Genomic DNA, 18866 nt, shown 5'->3' with positions numbered 1-18866 from the left:
AGAAAGCAATTTCTGACTAACTTCACCCTAGGCCTGCAGTGCCTGACATGCAAATAATACCACTGCAAATATGCAAACAGCTGGAGGAAAGGCGAGTAATGCAGCTTCTGACAAAGAATCGCAGCAGCCTGAATTCTCACTTCGAGATTTCAGAACATGCTTGCTGCGAGGCAAGAAAAGATCACAGCGGGCCAAAGGCTTGAAGCTACCCAACCCTGGCTTCTCACTCGTCTGCCCCACCAGTAATAAGGTTCTGGGAACACCGCGAGGTCACCTGGAAACATCTCTGGACTGTGGAGAGGTTGGACAGCCTCCTCACAAATACAATTTTGTCCCTTTTAGGCTGTCAGAGGACTCTAACACCCTCGGATCTGGCCTTGATCTCCTATCATCTCAAAACATCACAAGCAACACATTTGACTCCCTGGCTGATGGTCTGGAGGAGCAGACAATGTGCTTTCCAGGCTCTGTCACACAGGATGGTGGAGAAAACCAGATGCAAACCATTTCGGCAGTGGTATGCGTCTTCATATTACTTTGCTGCTATCTGCTATATTTATTTCCACTAATTTTTTTTAAGTACTTGTTCAGGATCCTACACATACCAGTATACTTAAAAACCCTTCTTCCACATTAATCATGTAAAAGGAACAAAACATTTTGTGCCTACATACTGACACTTGCCCTGGAGAGCCCTTTGTTCCTAGGGAGCAGTGCAGTACACGACACGGGGCGCTGGACTGTTGCTGTGGCAGAGCAAGATCGTTACATCAGGCTTGGGTATCTCAGGGAAATACATACAAAAGAAGGCTGTAAGAAAGGGAGAAAATCTATGCTTCCTGCAATGACAGAGATTATGTATTGATTGGGCCTGAAGGGATGTAAGAAAAAAAAAAAAACCCTTCTCTTCCGCAGGACAAACCATTAGAACTAGAAGGCATAAGCCAGAAGCACAGCCTACAGGTAAGAGATGGCTCAATTTAATTCAGAAACCAAGTGTAACTACTTCAACAGAAAAAAACCCCAGACAACTCCAAACAACAAAAAAGAAACCACCCAGGCTTGGAATCTGTTTTCAAAGGGTTTCAGCCAAGGAAAAATGCCCAATCCACTGCAGTGGGCAGTCAAGTAAACTTACGGTGAGGCGGGCAAGTCAGCTAGCTGGTACAGAAATCAGGAAAAGCCAAGTCCAGAATAAAACGTGCCATCAGCCATTCTCATGGGCATAGACCCCTTGATGTGGGGGGCAGCATGTGTCCTCCAAAATGAGGGTCTAGGTACCTTCTCAGGACATTGTCTCTGTACTTTCAGTCGCTCAAGAAAGCAATAACTCTTTGAAACTAGAGCGCGATGCCAACAAATCGATTTCCACAAAGGAAAGTCAAGTAGAACAGCACTGATGGCAAGGACAGGACTGCCCAGTCTGTGTCGAGACTTAGACTACCCCAAGGCAGCCTCTCTGCACTGCAACTTCACTTAAAAGACTCCTCATCTCTTCTCTCATCTTAGAGCCTTACTAATTTAGCTGAATGGGTTAATTGTGACTCATCTGATTATTTCTTCCAAAGAAAAGATCCAGAAAGTTACTGCATTCCCCTTAGGTGTCTGCACCCCCTGCTGTGGCCTGAACTTAAGACACCAGAGGAGCTGCAATATTAGCTGCACTGGAATGTTTTGATTTTCCCTTGCAAAACAGGCCCATCTCTCCAAGTGTGAATGTGCTTCAGTTACCTAAACATACTTGAAAGGAAGGAAAAGAAGGAAATTTTCATTTTTTGTACTTAACTAAAGAATTCCCGTTTTTGTTGAAAGCAAACTGAAAAGGGCATGCCTCAACACGTTTCCCTTGCGTTATATACAGAGGTAAGATGAAACTTTTAGAAGACATTTTTTTCCTCTAAAGATTAAACAGAGTCCCATCAGCAGCCTGTCACTTCTGGACCAGTGTGCAAATCCTACAACTACTGTGAGCAGAAACAACGTTACACACGTGTGCGCATGAAAGACATGATATTTCTGTAAAACCCAGCCGGCACCAGGTACCGCTTTTCACGTGTCCAGGTGGATTGGCACATATGAATCGCGAATTCTGAGAATTTTTCTGTGCTTAAACTTTCTCAGCCATAGGGAATACAACCTGTAACAGAACTGCAAGTTAATACTAGGTGACAACGAAACAATTGATTTTCATTGGAATGGGATAAATAAAGATCCAATTTCTCATCAGTACAAGGCAAAGAAAGTCAAAAGCTGCCATTTTATACTGTCAGGGCATTATGTGCCCAGGGCATACCCAAACTGACATAATAGTGTTCACCTCAGTAGAATTACACCAGATTATAGGACCCAAGGACATGGCCCAACAGTGTCTTCTGCAGGGAATCCATAAAAGTACACATAAAACTGTTCATTTCAGTTCAAAATATACATTACCTTACACCTTTTCCCTTACATCAGTCACACCAACTCTTTGTACCCCCCACAAAAAAAAAACAAAAAGGCAGCAATTACAGGGGGGAAAACAAAGCTAGAAAGTTTAATTGTCCGTCAGTCCTTGCTCTCTCTGCAGAGGTCAGATCCTGCCTACACACACCTGTGTAGTGTCCTGAGCTGAGCGGAGTTCAGCAAGAACACATGCAAGGTGGGGGCATAGGGAAACATTTTATTTCAGTGTTGTAGGAACAGAGGAGGACACAGGCAGCCGAAGCCGAGTTTGCAGAGGGGGGAACACGCCTGTCCTCACTTGGCCATGTCTCTACCTGTTCGTTTTTTTTCATGCCTACAAAAGGCAGTGTAAGTGAACACGCTGTGGTTTCCACTTGGATCATTGCCTTTAGTGGCTGTACAGCAACACAGAACAGAAAACTAAACAGTTGGAGATGCTGCTAGAGCAGAGAACCGTGGGTCCTCCCAGTCACAGGCTCCTCTATCGCTGAGGCTGGAGTAATTCTGCTCCAGAGCTACGTTCCAAACCTACTGGTTCAACGCGTGCAGACATGACATCAGAACTACATTGTCTCTGCTCATTTTCACTTCCACAGCTGAAACATGACTTCTCACTCTCTATTACAGCTCTCCAGTTTCCTTCTCCCAAAGCTGTGTTACATAAATGTTTTCTTATTACTATTTCCAGTTAAAAATGTTGTTTTGGCTTCAATTTATTCCCACTAAACCAAAGTTACATGTAATTGTTACTGCAATGCCTTAGCAAGAGACAGGCTAAAATACCACCGTTACATTTGCTGCAAGACATTCTTACAAGATGTTAGAACAACTGATTCTTTAAGGTTATTCTGCAGTATATGTTATTTTTAAAAATAAGCCTTGGCTGGACTGAAAGAAAACTGGCCACTAATTTGTGATCACTGATTTAGGAGGTCCAAAAATCATTAACAGGCTTGTAACAGGCATTACTACAGCAATAGCAGCTTTCTTCATTAAAACATCATACCACACACAGAGAAATTCTCCATACATACTCAGGTAACAGTCACTGCCTCCCCAGAAACGTGTCGAAACATGATATGCCAAATGATCCAAGTACCAAATGACTGGCAAACCTTGAGAACACAGGTGTTAAACTCCCCATTCCAGCGTAAAAGTAGGTACTTAAACGTACGGATCCCAGCAGTGCATATGCAGTAACCATCTGCTTGTGATTACCCACCTTTCCACTCCCAAGTCTAGTGCAGGCAATAGGTGCATAAGCTGTAATGCTCCAAGAAATGGGCCGTTCAACCTCGAGGACTGGTAGGTATTGGATGATCACATAAATATTAGCCCACATTCAGAGGGGAAAACTGAGATGTTAGGCACACGGAAGACTGATGGACAAGCCTGAATTAAGAGTCCAGGAGCCTCAACTTGCATTATGCTCCAAAAAAGACAATGAAGAGACTTCTTCCACGTTATCTCAGAGGACATTAGATTGGGATACAGATTACATAGTGCCAAGTCTCTTTAACTACAAGCAGGCTTTTTTTTTTTTCATTGAAGAGATATACTACTTAACTGATGTGACACAAATCTGTCAGATTTGTGAAAACTTTCAAACTAAAGAGAGATGGGGTTTATTCTTGATCCTGCAGCTGCCCCAAAGGATGACCCAAGGAGACTCATTTCACTTCTCCGTCTCTGACCTTCACATTTGGACCGTGTGTGTACTGCTAGTTCGTTTCTACAGCATTGCCTCATCTACCGAGGAGAGATGTTACAAAGAAACTAGGTATATAAGGAAGCTATGTTTATGGATTAGTTAAAATTTTTCATTCCAGGAATCCCATGGAGTCTTAAAAAGGAACATTTTCCAGAAAGAATGAGCAACTAATAAAGATACCTGTAGCAAAGAATGTCACCACACTACAAAGCAGCCATGATGTAATGACGAATTACTAGCAATTGCAACACCAAGTTTGGAGAATGCCTGGACACCGAGTCAGTGCTCAGGTGAAGCAATGTCTTGTTATAGTTCATTAAAACAAAACAAAAAAAGCAATAAAAGGCTTAAGAACCATCACAGATCCTAACTACATGAAGCTAATAATCAGTATGATAAACTATCACTTACATGAATAGGGAATTGAATGGACATTTCATTTCCTATGCCTTTGTTGCTCCCATTCAGTTGCACTGATGGTGCTATTCAGGGAAGCCAGCATGGTGCCTGTTTACAAGAGAACTTTGCAAAACAAAGACAGTCATGGTCAAAACTTTGCGGGTCAATGCAGTATATTTACATGGAAGACCTCTGAAGAAGAAAAAAAAAGTATTCTGGAATAGCCTCACGGAATATTTTAGTTGGAAGTGGTAAGTAGCAGGGAGTGATCTCATGGTTATCTAGATGTGTGGTGGCCACAGAAAAAAGCATCTGGTTTTCAAACAGAGGCTCGATCAAGCTGTCCTCATCCTGGCAAAAATACCATTGCACAACTCCCTTAGCACAATGGCCAGTGGCCGGCATGCAGAAAACAGCATTGTCCAAGTCTGGCTCCAGAGAAAACTGGCACAGACTCTTCACTTTCAATAGGAGCGGAGAATGTGCCATGCCAACATCTGACAATACATTTCAGACTTCCATATAACATACCAGCTGAGTAGCTCCCAGAAATGATCTGATTTTCCTTCCTTCTTTTAACTAAGAGAACAGAATTGCTCCGGATTTACAATGAAGCAAACTGAAAGCACAGTTGGAACCACTGTTTTTTAAGAAGACCTTGCTATGCCGTAACTTTTCATGGTTCAGTTGCTAAATTACACATTATAAAAATAAGTGCAATTGAGAGACTGTGTTAATCTCAGAAGTTTAAACATTGCCCTGTAATGACTGCTTTATATTGGCCCGTAGTAAAGTACTTTATGGGGCATGCAGGAGATTTATCCGCACGCGTACGTTAAATACTCCTGGGAATTTTCTCACATAGAGAGACAAGGTCTGAACACAAAACTAAAGATGTACAAAACATTGCCATCATTCACACTGCAGCAGGAATGCCACCCAGTAAGGGAAAGCTTTACAACACCTTAAAGAGATAAGAACGGATAGCCAGCATAGCAATAAGATGTTGTTTTGGGAAGTGCAGAATTTCCCAACCTGACAATCCGTGCAGATTCTGGAAACATAAGAAAAAACAACTGCCCCCTGGCAAGGAAACGAGAGCTTAGGCGTTGGCTATAAATATATTATAAAGAAGCATGGGTGGTTTGCAGGGTAGTTTACTAAACCCGAGAGTATTTAGAGCCAAGTTAGGTCCTTGCACATAAAAATTCCCTGGGATTTAGGGCGAGTTCATATAGGATTCCTCACCCAAGCAGTCTGGACCTGACAGACAGCACCCAACTGCCTTTCACAATTCTCTCTGCTAATACAGAGGATCCATCCAGGCTGACTTGGAGATCCAGGTAAGAATACTATATACATGATGGTAAACATATGGTACCAGTGTCTTGGGTTTTTTTGTTTTGTGGGGGTTTTTTTATGTAGTCATGCTTCAGAATAGTACCACAGCTAAGCAAGAATGAGTCAGTCAGGTGTTCTCAGGAGATAAAATATGATGACATGAAAGACAAACATAAGCATACCCAGCAAGGCAGTACATGAAGTACTTCGTATGAAAGCATCACCTCCCTCAGCTGTAAAACACTCACAAGCAGTAAACTGAAAAGAATTCTTAATCCTTCAGTGTTATCATTATTAGAGTATCATTCACCTACTTGTCTGCAAGCTGCCTTCTTCTCCCACCAGCTGCTTCGCCTTACAACAATGCCTCATTTCTGGCTCAGAAGACCAACAATAGGCTCTCCCCAGAGCTTATGGCAGCATCTCCATGATCGCTTGGCAGGAGGCAGCATAACAATAATTTGACAGGCATCCTCCCAAGGAGGCTGAACACATCAGTCATGCTGCTGACACACTCCACACCCAGAGAAGCTCACCCAGACTACGGAAGACTTCTAGGTGCAGGCAGCTGCTCTTGATTGACTGTCCAAAAGATAGCAGGTTTTCCCATTCCACTAACAGCAGACCAAGAAAGTACCTATTTCCTGTGACAGTCCTTGCAACATTGCCATGGTGGTTTGAGCCAAGTCTGCTTAAGTAAAGCAAAGCAGCAGGTAATCAGTAAAGAGGACTGAAACCCTATTTCTAGACCTAGGGAAAAAAACCAAAATCTACTGGTTGGCATGCGAAAGGCAATAGTGCTGCAAAGCAAAAGCAATTGCAAGTCACCTTTTTATCATGTGCAAAGAGTCTCTCTCCTCAACAACATTCAAAAATTCCTCTTCAGATTTTTATTTTTAAAGGAAATTCAAAAGCAACACTATTTTCAGATGATACACTGTTGTTGGGTAGTGTCAAAACCCCCCAATATTTTCTGTCCAGCATAACACAGATTATCTTGATTTGATTGCTCTGACAAATTAAAATTAATGATGACCCTTCCTTCATCATCTTGGGATGATATCTTTCATCATTCTAACATGGCACTGAAAAAGGTAAGAGTTTGAGTCTCTCCTTCGCTTCATATATCACCATGAGAGAAACGTCCATCAGTTTATCAACAACGTATCAGTTTTGCTTAGACAACTGTTGTTTAAAGGGCAGTCATAATTAACAGCTTGAATGAAGACAAATCCCCTCTTCCCACATGACAAAGATGAGGGTCTGCAAATTTCCATGTAACAGGTTTTGGGTTTTTTCTTAAAAGTTGCTGAATATAAGTCCTAAGCTCTCAGTAGTGACTCATTTCTGAAGCTCAGCATGCTGGAATGCTCTGACTTATGTAGACATTGGGAAACTGGCTGTGACTGAGGTTTCTGCCATCTTTAAAGTATGTTCAAAGTTCCTGGCATTTTAACTGCTCTTAAAGATAATAAATTCCTTATGAGACAGGAAGGCTGAACAATCATATACTTCAGACTTCGATCTGTATAATTCCAAGAATAACTTCCAGTGCAGGTGATAGCAAGCATATGATAAGCAAAGTTCCAGGAGAAAGTCTGTTAAAAAAATGGAATTATGGGAAACAGACTGAACTGCTGGTTTTATGGACATAGCTCTATTCCAGTACTTGGGCAGTAAAACTAAAATGAACTCCCTCAAAGTTAAAAATACCCAATAAAACTCAATAGGCAAGGTAATTATTTTGACTCAACAGAGTGAAAAGACACGTCACTTGCTCCCACAGAGAACAGCTTACCTTGCTGACACCAAATACTAAGACATCTTTCAGTTCATCTGTTTTTTCCAAAACTACACGTTTCGTGATATGGATTTATAACACTGGCCAAGCCTGTATCACTCTTGGCCAAATAAAAGCCTAAAGACCAAAAGAGGCGTGAGCAGCAAGTCCTCCAACGGCCTCTCCTGTGGTGTCACAGCTCCCCCAGGGGACCAGGCTGGCTGTCCATTTTACATTCCCAGGACTGATCTTCTGCCCACACCTCACTTATAAATGCAAGTTCCTCAGGATCTCAACTGTGATATTTGCTGGATCAATACTTGTCCTCAGTGTACAGATACAGTGAGTCAGGATGGCACCCGAGGGATGAAGGCATCTTCTCTCTTTCTACCTTCCCCTTGGAAAAATGGAAGTGAACACAAGTCACAGCTGAGGGTGTCAGCTCTAATATTAGAGAATAAATCCATGACAGACAGACTCAAATGACAAACTTGATATTGCATGGGTTATAAAGGTAACATTTACAACATCAGTTGCTTTTGCCCTTTCTCCTACCCCTCCTGGTAAGGGCCCACATACTCTCTATGGAATTTATGACCTTCTATAGATACAATATAACACAGGTCTGCCACAAAAGCAAAACCGAAAACTCCAGCAGCAACAATAAAGGAGGTATTTGTTGTCAAGCAGTATCACATCAAAATAAGTAATCAAATACCATAGTAACTAACAAAAATACAGAAGAGTGTCTTGAGAATTCACCAGGTTTAGTTTATGGCATCTCAAAAAAAAAAAAAACCAAAAAAAGTTTTGGTTTGGCTTACAGGAAGCCACAAAGCACAACTGTCCTGTAATTGGAGTATTCAGACACATACGGGGACAGTAATTATAGGCAAAGTAAATTATCTTTAAACCAGATCTGTTCACCATATTTCTAACCACCTCATTATTTTTTTTCTTCATATTTGAGGGTTTGGCCTTCTTCCCCCCACCCACCCCACCCCCCTTTTTTTTTTTTTCTTATCCTAAAAGTATCAAGACTTTTAGGTCTCAGTACTGTAGGAACCAGTTTTCTAAATATTTATTTCATGGGCTGGCAATAGTGGTTTAATCCACTGAGAAGATAAACAATTAGCTTAAATAAAGTTTAATGTTAGAGACAAATGACTTATGTTTCTGGTAATTACTCAAGTTGGGGGAACAAGTTTTTTCATGAAAGAAATTACAAAACTGCTGGTTTGTTTAGTATTAGTCAAGCATACTAATACTTCAGTTGTGAAAATTACATTGTTTTCTCTATCCTAGCCACTCAAACCATAAAATACAAAGCTCGAAGTTAACAGCTCAAGTACAGCTCTTTGAAGAGAATTAAAAAGCCACACGCACCCCAAAACCAGTCCAGTTACTTTAGAAAAGGTAATAGTGCAGAATTAACCCATTGTCAGTTGAATAGCACAGCCCCTAACTCTTTCTCTTGAAATTCTCCTTGTACTGTTGTTTACCTTTGAACTTTAATATGTTCTATTTGAGAACAACAGAAATCAGCATACCTTTTAAGAGCAGGAGGACACAGAAAACACCCTTAAGGTGAGCTGTTCCAGTTGAGCAGCTTTCTTTCAGACAAATGCTGGAAGACAGCATTAGCCCTTGACTAATACACACCTTCCTGCGACTGCAAATGGAAATCAAAGACTGATTTATAATCACTGTGCCTTTCGCCACCGAGACAGGAATGGTACATTCAATGTACTTTCAAGTAAGTCCTTCAAATTACATTCTGACATAATACCTCAGGCTCAAGTGAATCACCTTTAAGAGCAACTTTGGCTCAGTGCAGTACTCAGCAATTAAAATTCTAAAGTTGCTAATATGCCTCCAGTAATTGTTTTCTAAGTTACTTCCAAGTACTTCCCCTCATAATGGAATTAGTGTCTGCTAAAAAAATGCTGAAACACAACTCAGTTTCACAAAGCACAGGCCAGCTGTATGTCATTTGGGAATCTGCACGGGTGTAATTGTGCTCTCCTCAGACAGCCAAGCCAAGATAAATGAGGAAAAGAGCAGTTAAGTCACACCTGTGGAGAATTTTGTCTTTTTCTAATCATCTGACACCACAAATGTGTCATGGAATTCTATATTCACTTTGTCAATAGAAAATATACTAGAATTATTACATTCTTGTTAAGTATAAGGTTATTTATCCCATGAAGATGCAGGCAGTTATGACAATAACATTCACTTCAGGTAATATTGATTACATAGCCAAGGGATACATTGCAAATGATAATATATATCTGTAACTTGGAATGCTTGAGATGGTTTCCAGGGAGCTCTCACCCCTGATGCTCTTCCTCAGCCACCTGATGTTGCAGCCTAGGTTTATTAGGATTGTGTTCAATCAACCAGTCAGCAAGCCAAATCTGTGGAACAAAACACCCAAAAGTTTTCAGTTTTCTGTTGTCTTCTGTTCAGTGTATGGGAGAATATTAAAAGCATTATTTGAAACCTCCAATACTGACACTCTCCTACCATGCTTCAAAACCTTTCAGAAGAAATGGTCATACAAATAACATGTTTTTAAATCTTTTAAGTTGTTATTCTTTTGAACAACTCACACTGACCCTTAGAAGACAACTTTTCCTGGCAACATCTATCTTTAAGTATGTGTAAGAACATTTGAGCCATACTTCAAATAATCTGGTCAGCTCTGTTTTGGACCGAGGTTCTACAATACACATGAAACTGCTTAATGAAATATTACTACTGACAACACTTACAGATACTTTATCTAGCAATCTTTCATTAAAAGTGCCAGTCTTCTGCACTGAAATCACCTTATAGTACCTAAAACTTAAGAACATGGTTACTTTCTGAAATTCATCTTGTAAGTTTCCCAGCATATTGTACTTAAGTAAGAATGTGGGAGGTGGGAACGCCTTGAGTCCTAATTTCATCTGCCAATGTCTCAGCCTGGCCTTAGGCAAATTAATCCTTTGCCTCAATTTTTCCACTTGTAAAAAGAAGGTTTTAACACATCCTTATTTACTTCACAAGGCTGTTGACAATTAGTTTCTGGAATGCAAGTACAACAAACTTCATACCACACTGTGAAGTGAAAGAACTGATAGAATAGTAGACCAGTAAAGTAAGCAACACTCTCCTTTTATTACCAGGTACAAAAAGATTGTTTTGCAAAGGAAGAGGCAACAAGCAGAGCAGTATGACAGTCCTCACAGGTTAGTCAGCAATAGCAGAAGAACAGTAAGAACTCAAGACAAAAATGGAAAACAAACAAAAAACCAAACCCCAAAAGCCCTTAGAAAGGCTACTTGGGGAAAAAGAAAATTTTTATATCATTTGAGCCTCATTATATTTATCCTGTGTTACTTAGGAAATTGGCTGAGACAACCTCTGTACTGCTACCAAGTATTTCTGAGTAGACAGTTTCTGATGCCATCTTAAAAAAAAAAAAAAAGGTGGGGAGGCAGGGAGAACCAAATTACCCTAACTTCAGTTCCTGGAAGGATACTAGGAAAAAAACAAACATTCCATCAATCTCCCTGTAAGCCACCTAGGAGATAACAAACTGAAAAGCAATAGGCAACATATATTTCTGAAAAAAAAGTATTATGAAATCAGTATTATTTTCATTCTGTTACAAGGTCACAGATATTATGGACAGAGAAGAATGAGCAAATATCACGGTTTTATTTTAGTAAAGCTATTGACACCGCTTGATATAGTTTTCTTACAAAAAAGGAAGGAAAATACAATCTCCAAGTTACTAGTAGTTACCACATAACTGGCTAGAAAATTGTGCTTTGAATGCAGAGATTAATTGGAAGCCAAAACAAACAGTAAGATAGAGAAATATGACTTACAAGGTAAGAGGGGGGGGAAAAAGTTTGTAATACAGTGAAGAGACAACTGAAGGGGAAAAAGATGGTAATGCTCTTAAAATATGCAATAGGTTGCTACAAATAAAAGGAGACAGTACATAGTCTCCAACATCCTCTGGGGATAGTAAAAGCAAGGAGGAAGAAGTAATGGGCTTAAAATTGGAGCACAGGAGATTTAGGTTAACTTTCAGTGAAAGCTTTTTAACTAAGTATAATTAAAGACTGAAACAGATTGCCTGGGGAGACTGTAGGTTGTCCATCACTTGGAGTGCTAAAGAACAGGCCAGACAAACATTTGTTAGGAATGGTTAGATACAATTGGCCTGGCCTTCAGGCAAAGGGATGGATGAAAAGACTTCTTCATCTCTGTTTTCTAGATTTCTATGGTAACAGTGCCAGACATACAGATAAAGTGAACAGATTATGAAGCTGGAATAATGAAAGTACATTTAATCTGACCTCATGTATAGATCATAGAAACACCCCTGAATTATTTTTCAGGCTTTTTTTCTTAAATGTATTTTTTAGAAAATTGCAATGTTGATTAAAAACCCGATAATGACATAGAACCCACTACAACTGCCAGTATGTTGTCACACTGATTAATTATCTGCATTCTTAGAGAAGTACTAGCGTGAACAATTTGAACTTTAAGAATACAAAAAACCATTTACCATATTTTTCCAGATGAAAGCACGCTAGTTGTGTTTAGAGACTGAAAAAAACACCACACCACCAACACCAACAAAACCCAACAGGAAATTAACTCTGCTTTTTCCACTAAGAACCATAATTTGAATGACATCCATGGTTAAAAGGAATAACATATGAGAGGAAGGCAAGATGCATCAGCTTGATAACTACAAAGGGGTCACAAGAAGACAAGAGAATTTTTTGTAGGTCAGTTTGTCTATTCAAGACAGATTTCGCTCAAAAGAATCATAATACAATTTCCTGGTGAACTATGGAACAACCCACGTAAATGCTGTATAGCTGAAATAATAGCTTATCCTAAAGAAGGCTTGATAACATTCTTTTTGATAACATTGACTTAACAGTGACAAAATATAAATTGCCTTACTAAGAAATCTACAGTATTTTACTTGTGTAACTACTACCAGTGTGATTAGCATCTAATCTCACTTAATATCTATTGCATGAGAGCTATTTCATCTCAAACTCACCTCAGAAACAGTAAATAAAGTAAAAACTTGAATTTGACAACATATAGGAGTACACATTTACCTTTCCAACCATCTGAAACAACTGCATGTTAGAGAGAATTTTACAGAAGTCACCTAAAACCCCCTGTCATTTCATCAAGGCCTATTTCATTTAGTCCTGGCCTTCATTTCATCTGTTAATAAACCAATCATCTTCTTGAAAGGCCAGTGTTACTTGATTAGCTCAGCAGCAGGTAGCCAAAACAGCACAGCTCTTTAACAAAAGAGCAGACTTCCTATATACAGGGACTTTACTAACACAAAGTAAAGGTATCACACAGCATACAACCAAATTCTGATACACTGTACATACCATTGGGTCTGCCGGCTTCTCTTTACACAGTGCAGTGAGCCCAGCTAGCAACGTAGGCTTCACATAAAGGTTCAGGTAATCCCTAGCTCTTTGTCCAGTTGGAATTGGCTCCAAGATCACTGTAGAGTAACCACAGGTGTTGGAAAGCAGCTTGTTAGAGTGATTTAAAAAGGCATTCTTTCAAAGGTTGTTTATATATGAGCTGTTGTTTTCTTTAATAAGATAATAATACGTAATGGGTTTTATAGTTTCTCCCACAACAAACTGCAAAGAAACTGCCTAAACTCCTTTATAATGTCCCTGAGGTAATCTTACTAATTATAGCCAATCACAAAAGGAGAGGAAATCAGATAATCTGAGGAAAACCTATATCCTTGAAAATGCATTAGGGGCAGGAGAGAAACAATATATTCCATGTTTAGTACTTCCTTCTTGCAGTGTGAAGCTGGTTTCTGAAGACCCTAAAAATCTCACCTTAAGTCCTGCTTTGTCATTAGGGTGTGGAGAAGAGACATGGTTTACAATGGGTAAGGTTTGAAGTGCAGCATCTTCTATTAAACTGATACAGTTGACAAAAACAGGCAAGTTTTTCTAGCAGTTTCCCTTGCATCTTTCTGTCAAAGAGCAAAGCCATCTTTCAACTGTTACATTACAAACAAGAGATCCTCTCCCAGCCTCTCCAGGTTCTATGGCCCATTTCTCTGGCACTTAACTTTGGAATTACACTACCATGTAAGCATCCAGCTGCTGTTGAACACTAATTACTCAGCCTGAGCCCAAGAAGAAAGCCAGTCTTCTCAAGCCAACAGGAGTTCCTGGAGCTGACAGCGCCAGAAAAACATGCTGGAGTGTAATAGCTTCCCATTTCCTCTCATTTACCAGCTTTGTCTGCTCCAATTCCTAGACCACAGAGTTTGAAAAGCAGAAGCAAATGCTGTAACTATAATGGCTCTTCAGATACATTTTGGTATGCCTTTCAGAGCAGAAAGTAGCAGCTTATACATAAAAAGTCTCATGTTCTCACAAAGCAAACATACTCAACCTCTTCTAAATGCAATTGTATCTAGGGTCTGGACAGAGACAAGTACTAACAGGGAAGGACACTAACCTCCCAAAGATTGACAATGTATTATTTGTACCATTTTACCTTCTGGAAACATGAATCGAATTTCTCTTTCTGCTGAGGAAATGCTGAGACTGCCGTGAAGCGCGTTCCTCAAATCATCTGTCCCATAGATTGCTCTTAAGCTAAAAACAAGAGAAACAACACCTTGGCAGGCAACTGCAAATCCCTTCCAAGTTTCTACAGTCTGACAGCATATGAAATCAATATATATAGACTAATTAACAAGGTATTGGCTTGATTTTGGTTTTAAACAAAGTAAGTAGCTACCTAAAATTTATGTTCATGCACTCAGCATTCCCCATAAAATGGCTGAACTTTACATACTAAAAAACAAAGCTGAAAAGCTGTGTTACACAGAATTTAAGAGATAGGAAGCCACTCCAAATCTGTATCTCTACTAGGAAAAAGAAAAAAAAAAGAGAGGAATTCTGGTCACAGTTAAAATAATGACAAAATCCTACTGACTTCCCCAAGAGCAATCAGTGAGTTACCTGTGAGGGTGAGTTCTCCTAGCTGTTACACTGTTTGATGGTCCAAGCAATTCCTTCCAGTATGAGACTGCACAGTGTCTGGCCAGAATCATAGCAACTAAAGGTCCAGAACTCATATAGGCTGTTAAATTAGGAAAAAAACCTTTTCCATATTGGTCTGCATAGAAGTTGCTACATTGCTCTGGGCTTAACTGGAGCTTCCGTTTCTATAAAGTGTAAAAGAAAAAAAAAAAAAAAAAGGAATGAAAAAGGGCTTGCTGTATTACAATAGCTTGCTACCTCAGGTAGGATACAGTCCCCTGCTGCAGTCATATCTTCAAGTGCAGGAGAACAGACAGAGTAACTTCATAGCCCAATCTGATTTTCCCAGGTCTGATCCTCTTTGAGATAGACAGTGACAAAAAGCAAGAATTTTCCAAGTTATTTAAACAGACAAACAGGCCCTTTGAGTAAGATGTGATTTTACCTTACGCAAACTACAGCATTTTATAACTGCTGGATGACTTAAAGTACAGTCAGGGCACTGTACAGAAAAAGTGAGGAGCATTACAAGGGCAGGATTTAATTACTCAGCTGCTCCAGCATAATGTTCTACTTTTAAACAATTTTCTCTTTAGCCCACACTGTTAATTATGCAATTATTCTTTTTTCATTCAGTACTCATGCTTTATGATTCTCACAGTAGCTGCCTAGCCTGCAGGTGGCCAGGGTTAGGACAGTTTGGGAGGTTATCAGAAGGCATAGGGCAAACAAGAAAAGAGAAGTAATGCAAGAGTACCACAAATTCAGATTCCTAATAACTTTGATGCCAAAAGTCACTGGAGACATCAGAAGACACTATAAACAACTTGTCATTAAAAAAATAAATAAAAAAGATCCGGTAAGAGTGTTGTGATGTTCTGAGTACAATGCTACCAAGGGTCTCTAGAAATTTAAGTATTACATATTGAATAAAGGCGATGTTTGGACATACAGAAAGTCCACAGTTATCTACTGCTGGAATGGGTTGTCTGTCTTGTTTCTGAAGTGCCTTGTGTTCAGTGTGACCCCTAAGTATTAGAGCAGTGCTGGATAAAGCAGGTTTTTCTCTCTAAGAGGTAAGCTATTCCTGCGAGGAGCAAGGAGCTGGACCCTTACGGGTCCCTTCCAACTTGACATATTCTACTATTCTAATTTCTCTTCTCTTCTGATACATTTCATTTAAATAAATCAACCAAAAAAGGTAGGAAATTTAAAAAGAACAAATGTGGAAAAGGGGCATTTACAGGAATAAGAAAAAATATTACATTTCCAGGAAAAAAAAAAAAAATTATATCTAGAAGCCCAGCCGTCGGCCGCGCAGTGTCACAGAGCCAGATACCAGGCCCAGGGCGCTGCGGAGGCGGCGGAGGCGGCGCGATGGCGCTGCGGAGGCCCGGCCTCGCCCCGCCGCCGCTGGCAGCGCGAGTGCCCAGCGCCCCCCAGCGGCCGCCCCGAGGAGGGGCCCCGCCTGCCACGGGCCGGTGCGAACGGCTGGGACAGGCGAGAGCCGCCCCGGCAGGCACGGAGCTGCACGGCTGGCGCCTCGCCGTGATCCCGGCGTAGCCCTCGCTTCCAGCGCTCCTCCTGCTCTGTGATCCCCGTGTAGCCCTCGCTTCCAGCGCTCCTCCTGGTCTATTTCCCCGGCTCTGGCCTAGCGTAACACATTTTCTTTCAAATGCCCTTCCAGAGCGAGTGTGTAAAAAGCCCCACACAAGAGGACTGAGAGGACACATTTCTTTTTAGCTAACGGCAAATCTTCTCTTAGCGCAAACTCTGCTGAAAATCACACTCTGGACCCTTTCCCAGCAGCGCGGGGTCTGACAGCGGTGCTCAAGGCAACACTCCCATGGCCTGCATGTCAGGTCCAAAAGGTAAAAGGACAAGCTCAGTAAGGCCTATTTAAGTCAAGCATTTGTAATACATGTAAATACCCATAAAGTCCACTTACATTAAAAACAGTGGAAACAAAAAATAGTCAGACAACAACTGGCCAGCTGAATCAATTAATTACCCGAGTTTCCACTTGGCAAATACATGCTGTATGAAACCTTGTGATACCAGAGCAACACACTTTCCAAAGAGTTACTTCAGAGGGTACACATATCCGCTACATGTTTGCTAAATCCGAGTTTATTAACAAAGTCTGTGTTTTCCCGTGGTCAGCAAAACAGTCAGTCTGTTCTGTTCCATCCCACGCACCAATGAAATGTATCCTTACAGAATCTGGCAGTGGTGGTCGATGACATATGAAAAGTGTAAATTGATTTTTGGACACGCTAGCTTTTAGTTACTGGCTTGACTGCTGAAAGTTAAGATAAATATTGTTCTGACTTACAAACTGCAGTTATTTTCTCTGGAACACAGTCTGTTACCTGAACGATCAGGAATCCTGCTCGGAGAATGAGATCCTCTATTTCTTCTTCTTTATCAACAACATCTGGTTTGATGAGAGCCAGAGTTCTTTCCACAAAAATCTGAGGTTCAGGCATTAACATCTGCATCTCGGCTTCCAAATTAGAATTCGCGTGCCCCTTTTGTACTGCAATGACACCAGTTCGTGATACTTGTAGAGCCTGCCTACTGCACAGTCACCTGCGGTGACATTTACTCTGTACTCTAGGAACGGAGGGGGTCACCCCCATTTCAGAAAATCCACATGAGATTTTTCTCTGGACTAGTTAGCACTCTAGTTCACACTCCCATTTTCAGTGAAGTAGCATTTTGTGGCAAACCAAAAACTTAATGGTTTTAGCCGATCCTGAAATGTAAAGTATTCTAGTTCTAATACTTTGCTAACGCATTCAGACGTGTCAGAGAAAGAGAAGCGCTATCGCACACTTTGCTATGTGCAAGAGCAGGCGGGGCTCACTGCAGTCCCACACCCGCCATCCACCAGCTGCGTTCCACCAACCCCAAAATCTGTATTCTCATGCATAAAGATTATGGTTTGGGACTTACTACCTGGAGCTAGTCCATCTGTAAGCCTCAGAGTATTTCCCAATTGTTATTTAATTCCTACATTTACGGACTCAAGACAAAGTGCCAGTTTTCTAACTGAGCAGATTGGGCCGTTAGCCTACTATTAGCATACAAAATCGTTTTGTGAGTAGTGGAAGTAGTGTAGATGGACCTTAAGACAGACTTGTGACCTTGCTCCCTCTGGCTCCCTGTGCCCAGCCCCAGGCCTCTCTCCCACCTGTGCTGGACAAGACACAGGTACGCAGCCGACTGGCTGGCTCACTGCTGCAAAAAACATTCGTGATCGCTCAGTTATACCTGCCTTCGTGGTCGGGACGATCTTTTCTGCACCTGTACCTTTGGGATTCCTCGTTTGCTTTCAGACTTGACCAGGCTGCGGCCTCCGTCGGGGAGGGAAGGTGGAGAGCGGAGCACAGGGCCGCCGGGGCTGCCTGTGCCGAGGAACCAGCCTGGGAGTGCCCACACCCGCCGGCCCGGGGCAGAGCGCCCTGCCGCGGGCACCGGCGGCCCGAGAGGCCCGGGGCCGGGCAGAGACCCGAGGAACCGGCTCCCTCTCTCCGCAGCCCACCGGGAGAAGGGCTCGGCTGGCCGCCCCCGCCGCGGCTGGCTGCGGTTGCTAGGCGACGGCGGGCCCGGCTGCGCGGGCGGAGCGGCCACAAGATGGCCTCCGCGCCCCTCGGCTGCGCGCGGAGCCGGGGCGGGGGGAGCCAAGATGGCGGCTGCGGAGCGGCGCTGTGCTGGCAGCGAGGCCGCCGCCCTCGGAGTGCGCCTGGCGGCCGGGCCAGCCGCGGGTCCCGGGCGGAGAGCTGGAGGCCACAGCCCCCTGCTTAGGGGCACCCCGTGTGGTACGAGAGTAAGAGCGCAGCGTGATCTGAGAGAAAAACTATCAACAGTCTCATTTCTCTGTAACAATAAAAGCTTTATTTGGGTTTTACCACGCACTCGGTACCGCATGGTAGTACCACTACTCAGGGAGGCGTGAGCTCACTGGAAACATTCATAAACTGAGGTAACGCTATTTATTGGAAAGAAGAATATGCGCACAGGCCCCTCTCCAGGTTGTTTACATTTCCGTGTTTATTGCGGGAGCATGCATGACGCTCCTGGTTATGTGCCCGACCAACATCAGCAAGATCGG

General features: G+C 41.9%; 1 protein-coding gene across 2 annotated transcripts; it reads right to left on the bottom strand.

The window, feature by feature from the left end:
- Positions 1-6771: 6771 nt before the first annotated feature.
- Positions 6772-18682, bottom strand: NME5 (NME/NM23 family member 5). Of its 2 annotated transcripts, XM_055718129.1 has the most exons (8): positions 18026-18322; positions 17122-17288; positions 14729-14934; positions 14259-14359; positions 13112-13230; positions 10014-10096; positions 9227-9348; positions 6772-8073 (listed from the first exon to the last, which is right to left on the bottom strand). In XM_055718129.1, exons 2-8 carry the CDS (start codon positions 17248-17250, stop codon positions 8024-8026), a joined length of 810 nt encoding a protein of 269 aa, XP_055574104.1. In that variant the 5' UTR covers positions 17251-17288; positions 18026-18322; the 3' UTR covers positions 6772-8023. The 2 variants fall into 2 exon arrangements, with proteins under 2 accessions (XP_055574104.1, XP_055574103.1); XM_055718128.1 differs by lacking the exon at positions 17122-17288 and having other exon boundaries at positions 18026-18682.
- Between the last annotated feature and the right edge of the window lie 184 nt (positions 18683-18866).

Source organism: Falco cherrug, chromosome 8 (assembly GCF_023634085.1).
Source record: "Falco cherrug isolate bFalChe1 chromosome 8, bFalChe1.pri, whole genome shotgun sequence".
Lineage (NCBI taxonomy): Eukaryota > Metazoa > Chordata > Aves > Falconiformes > Falconidae > Falco > Falco cherrug.
This window is presented reverse-complemented; position numbering and strand designations above follow the sequence as displayed.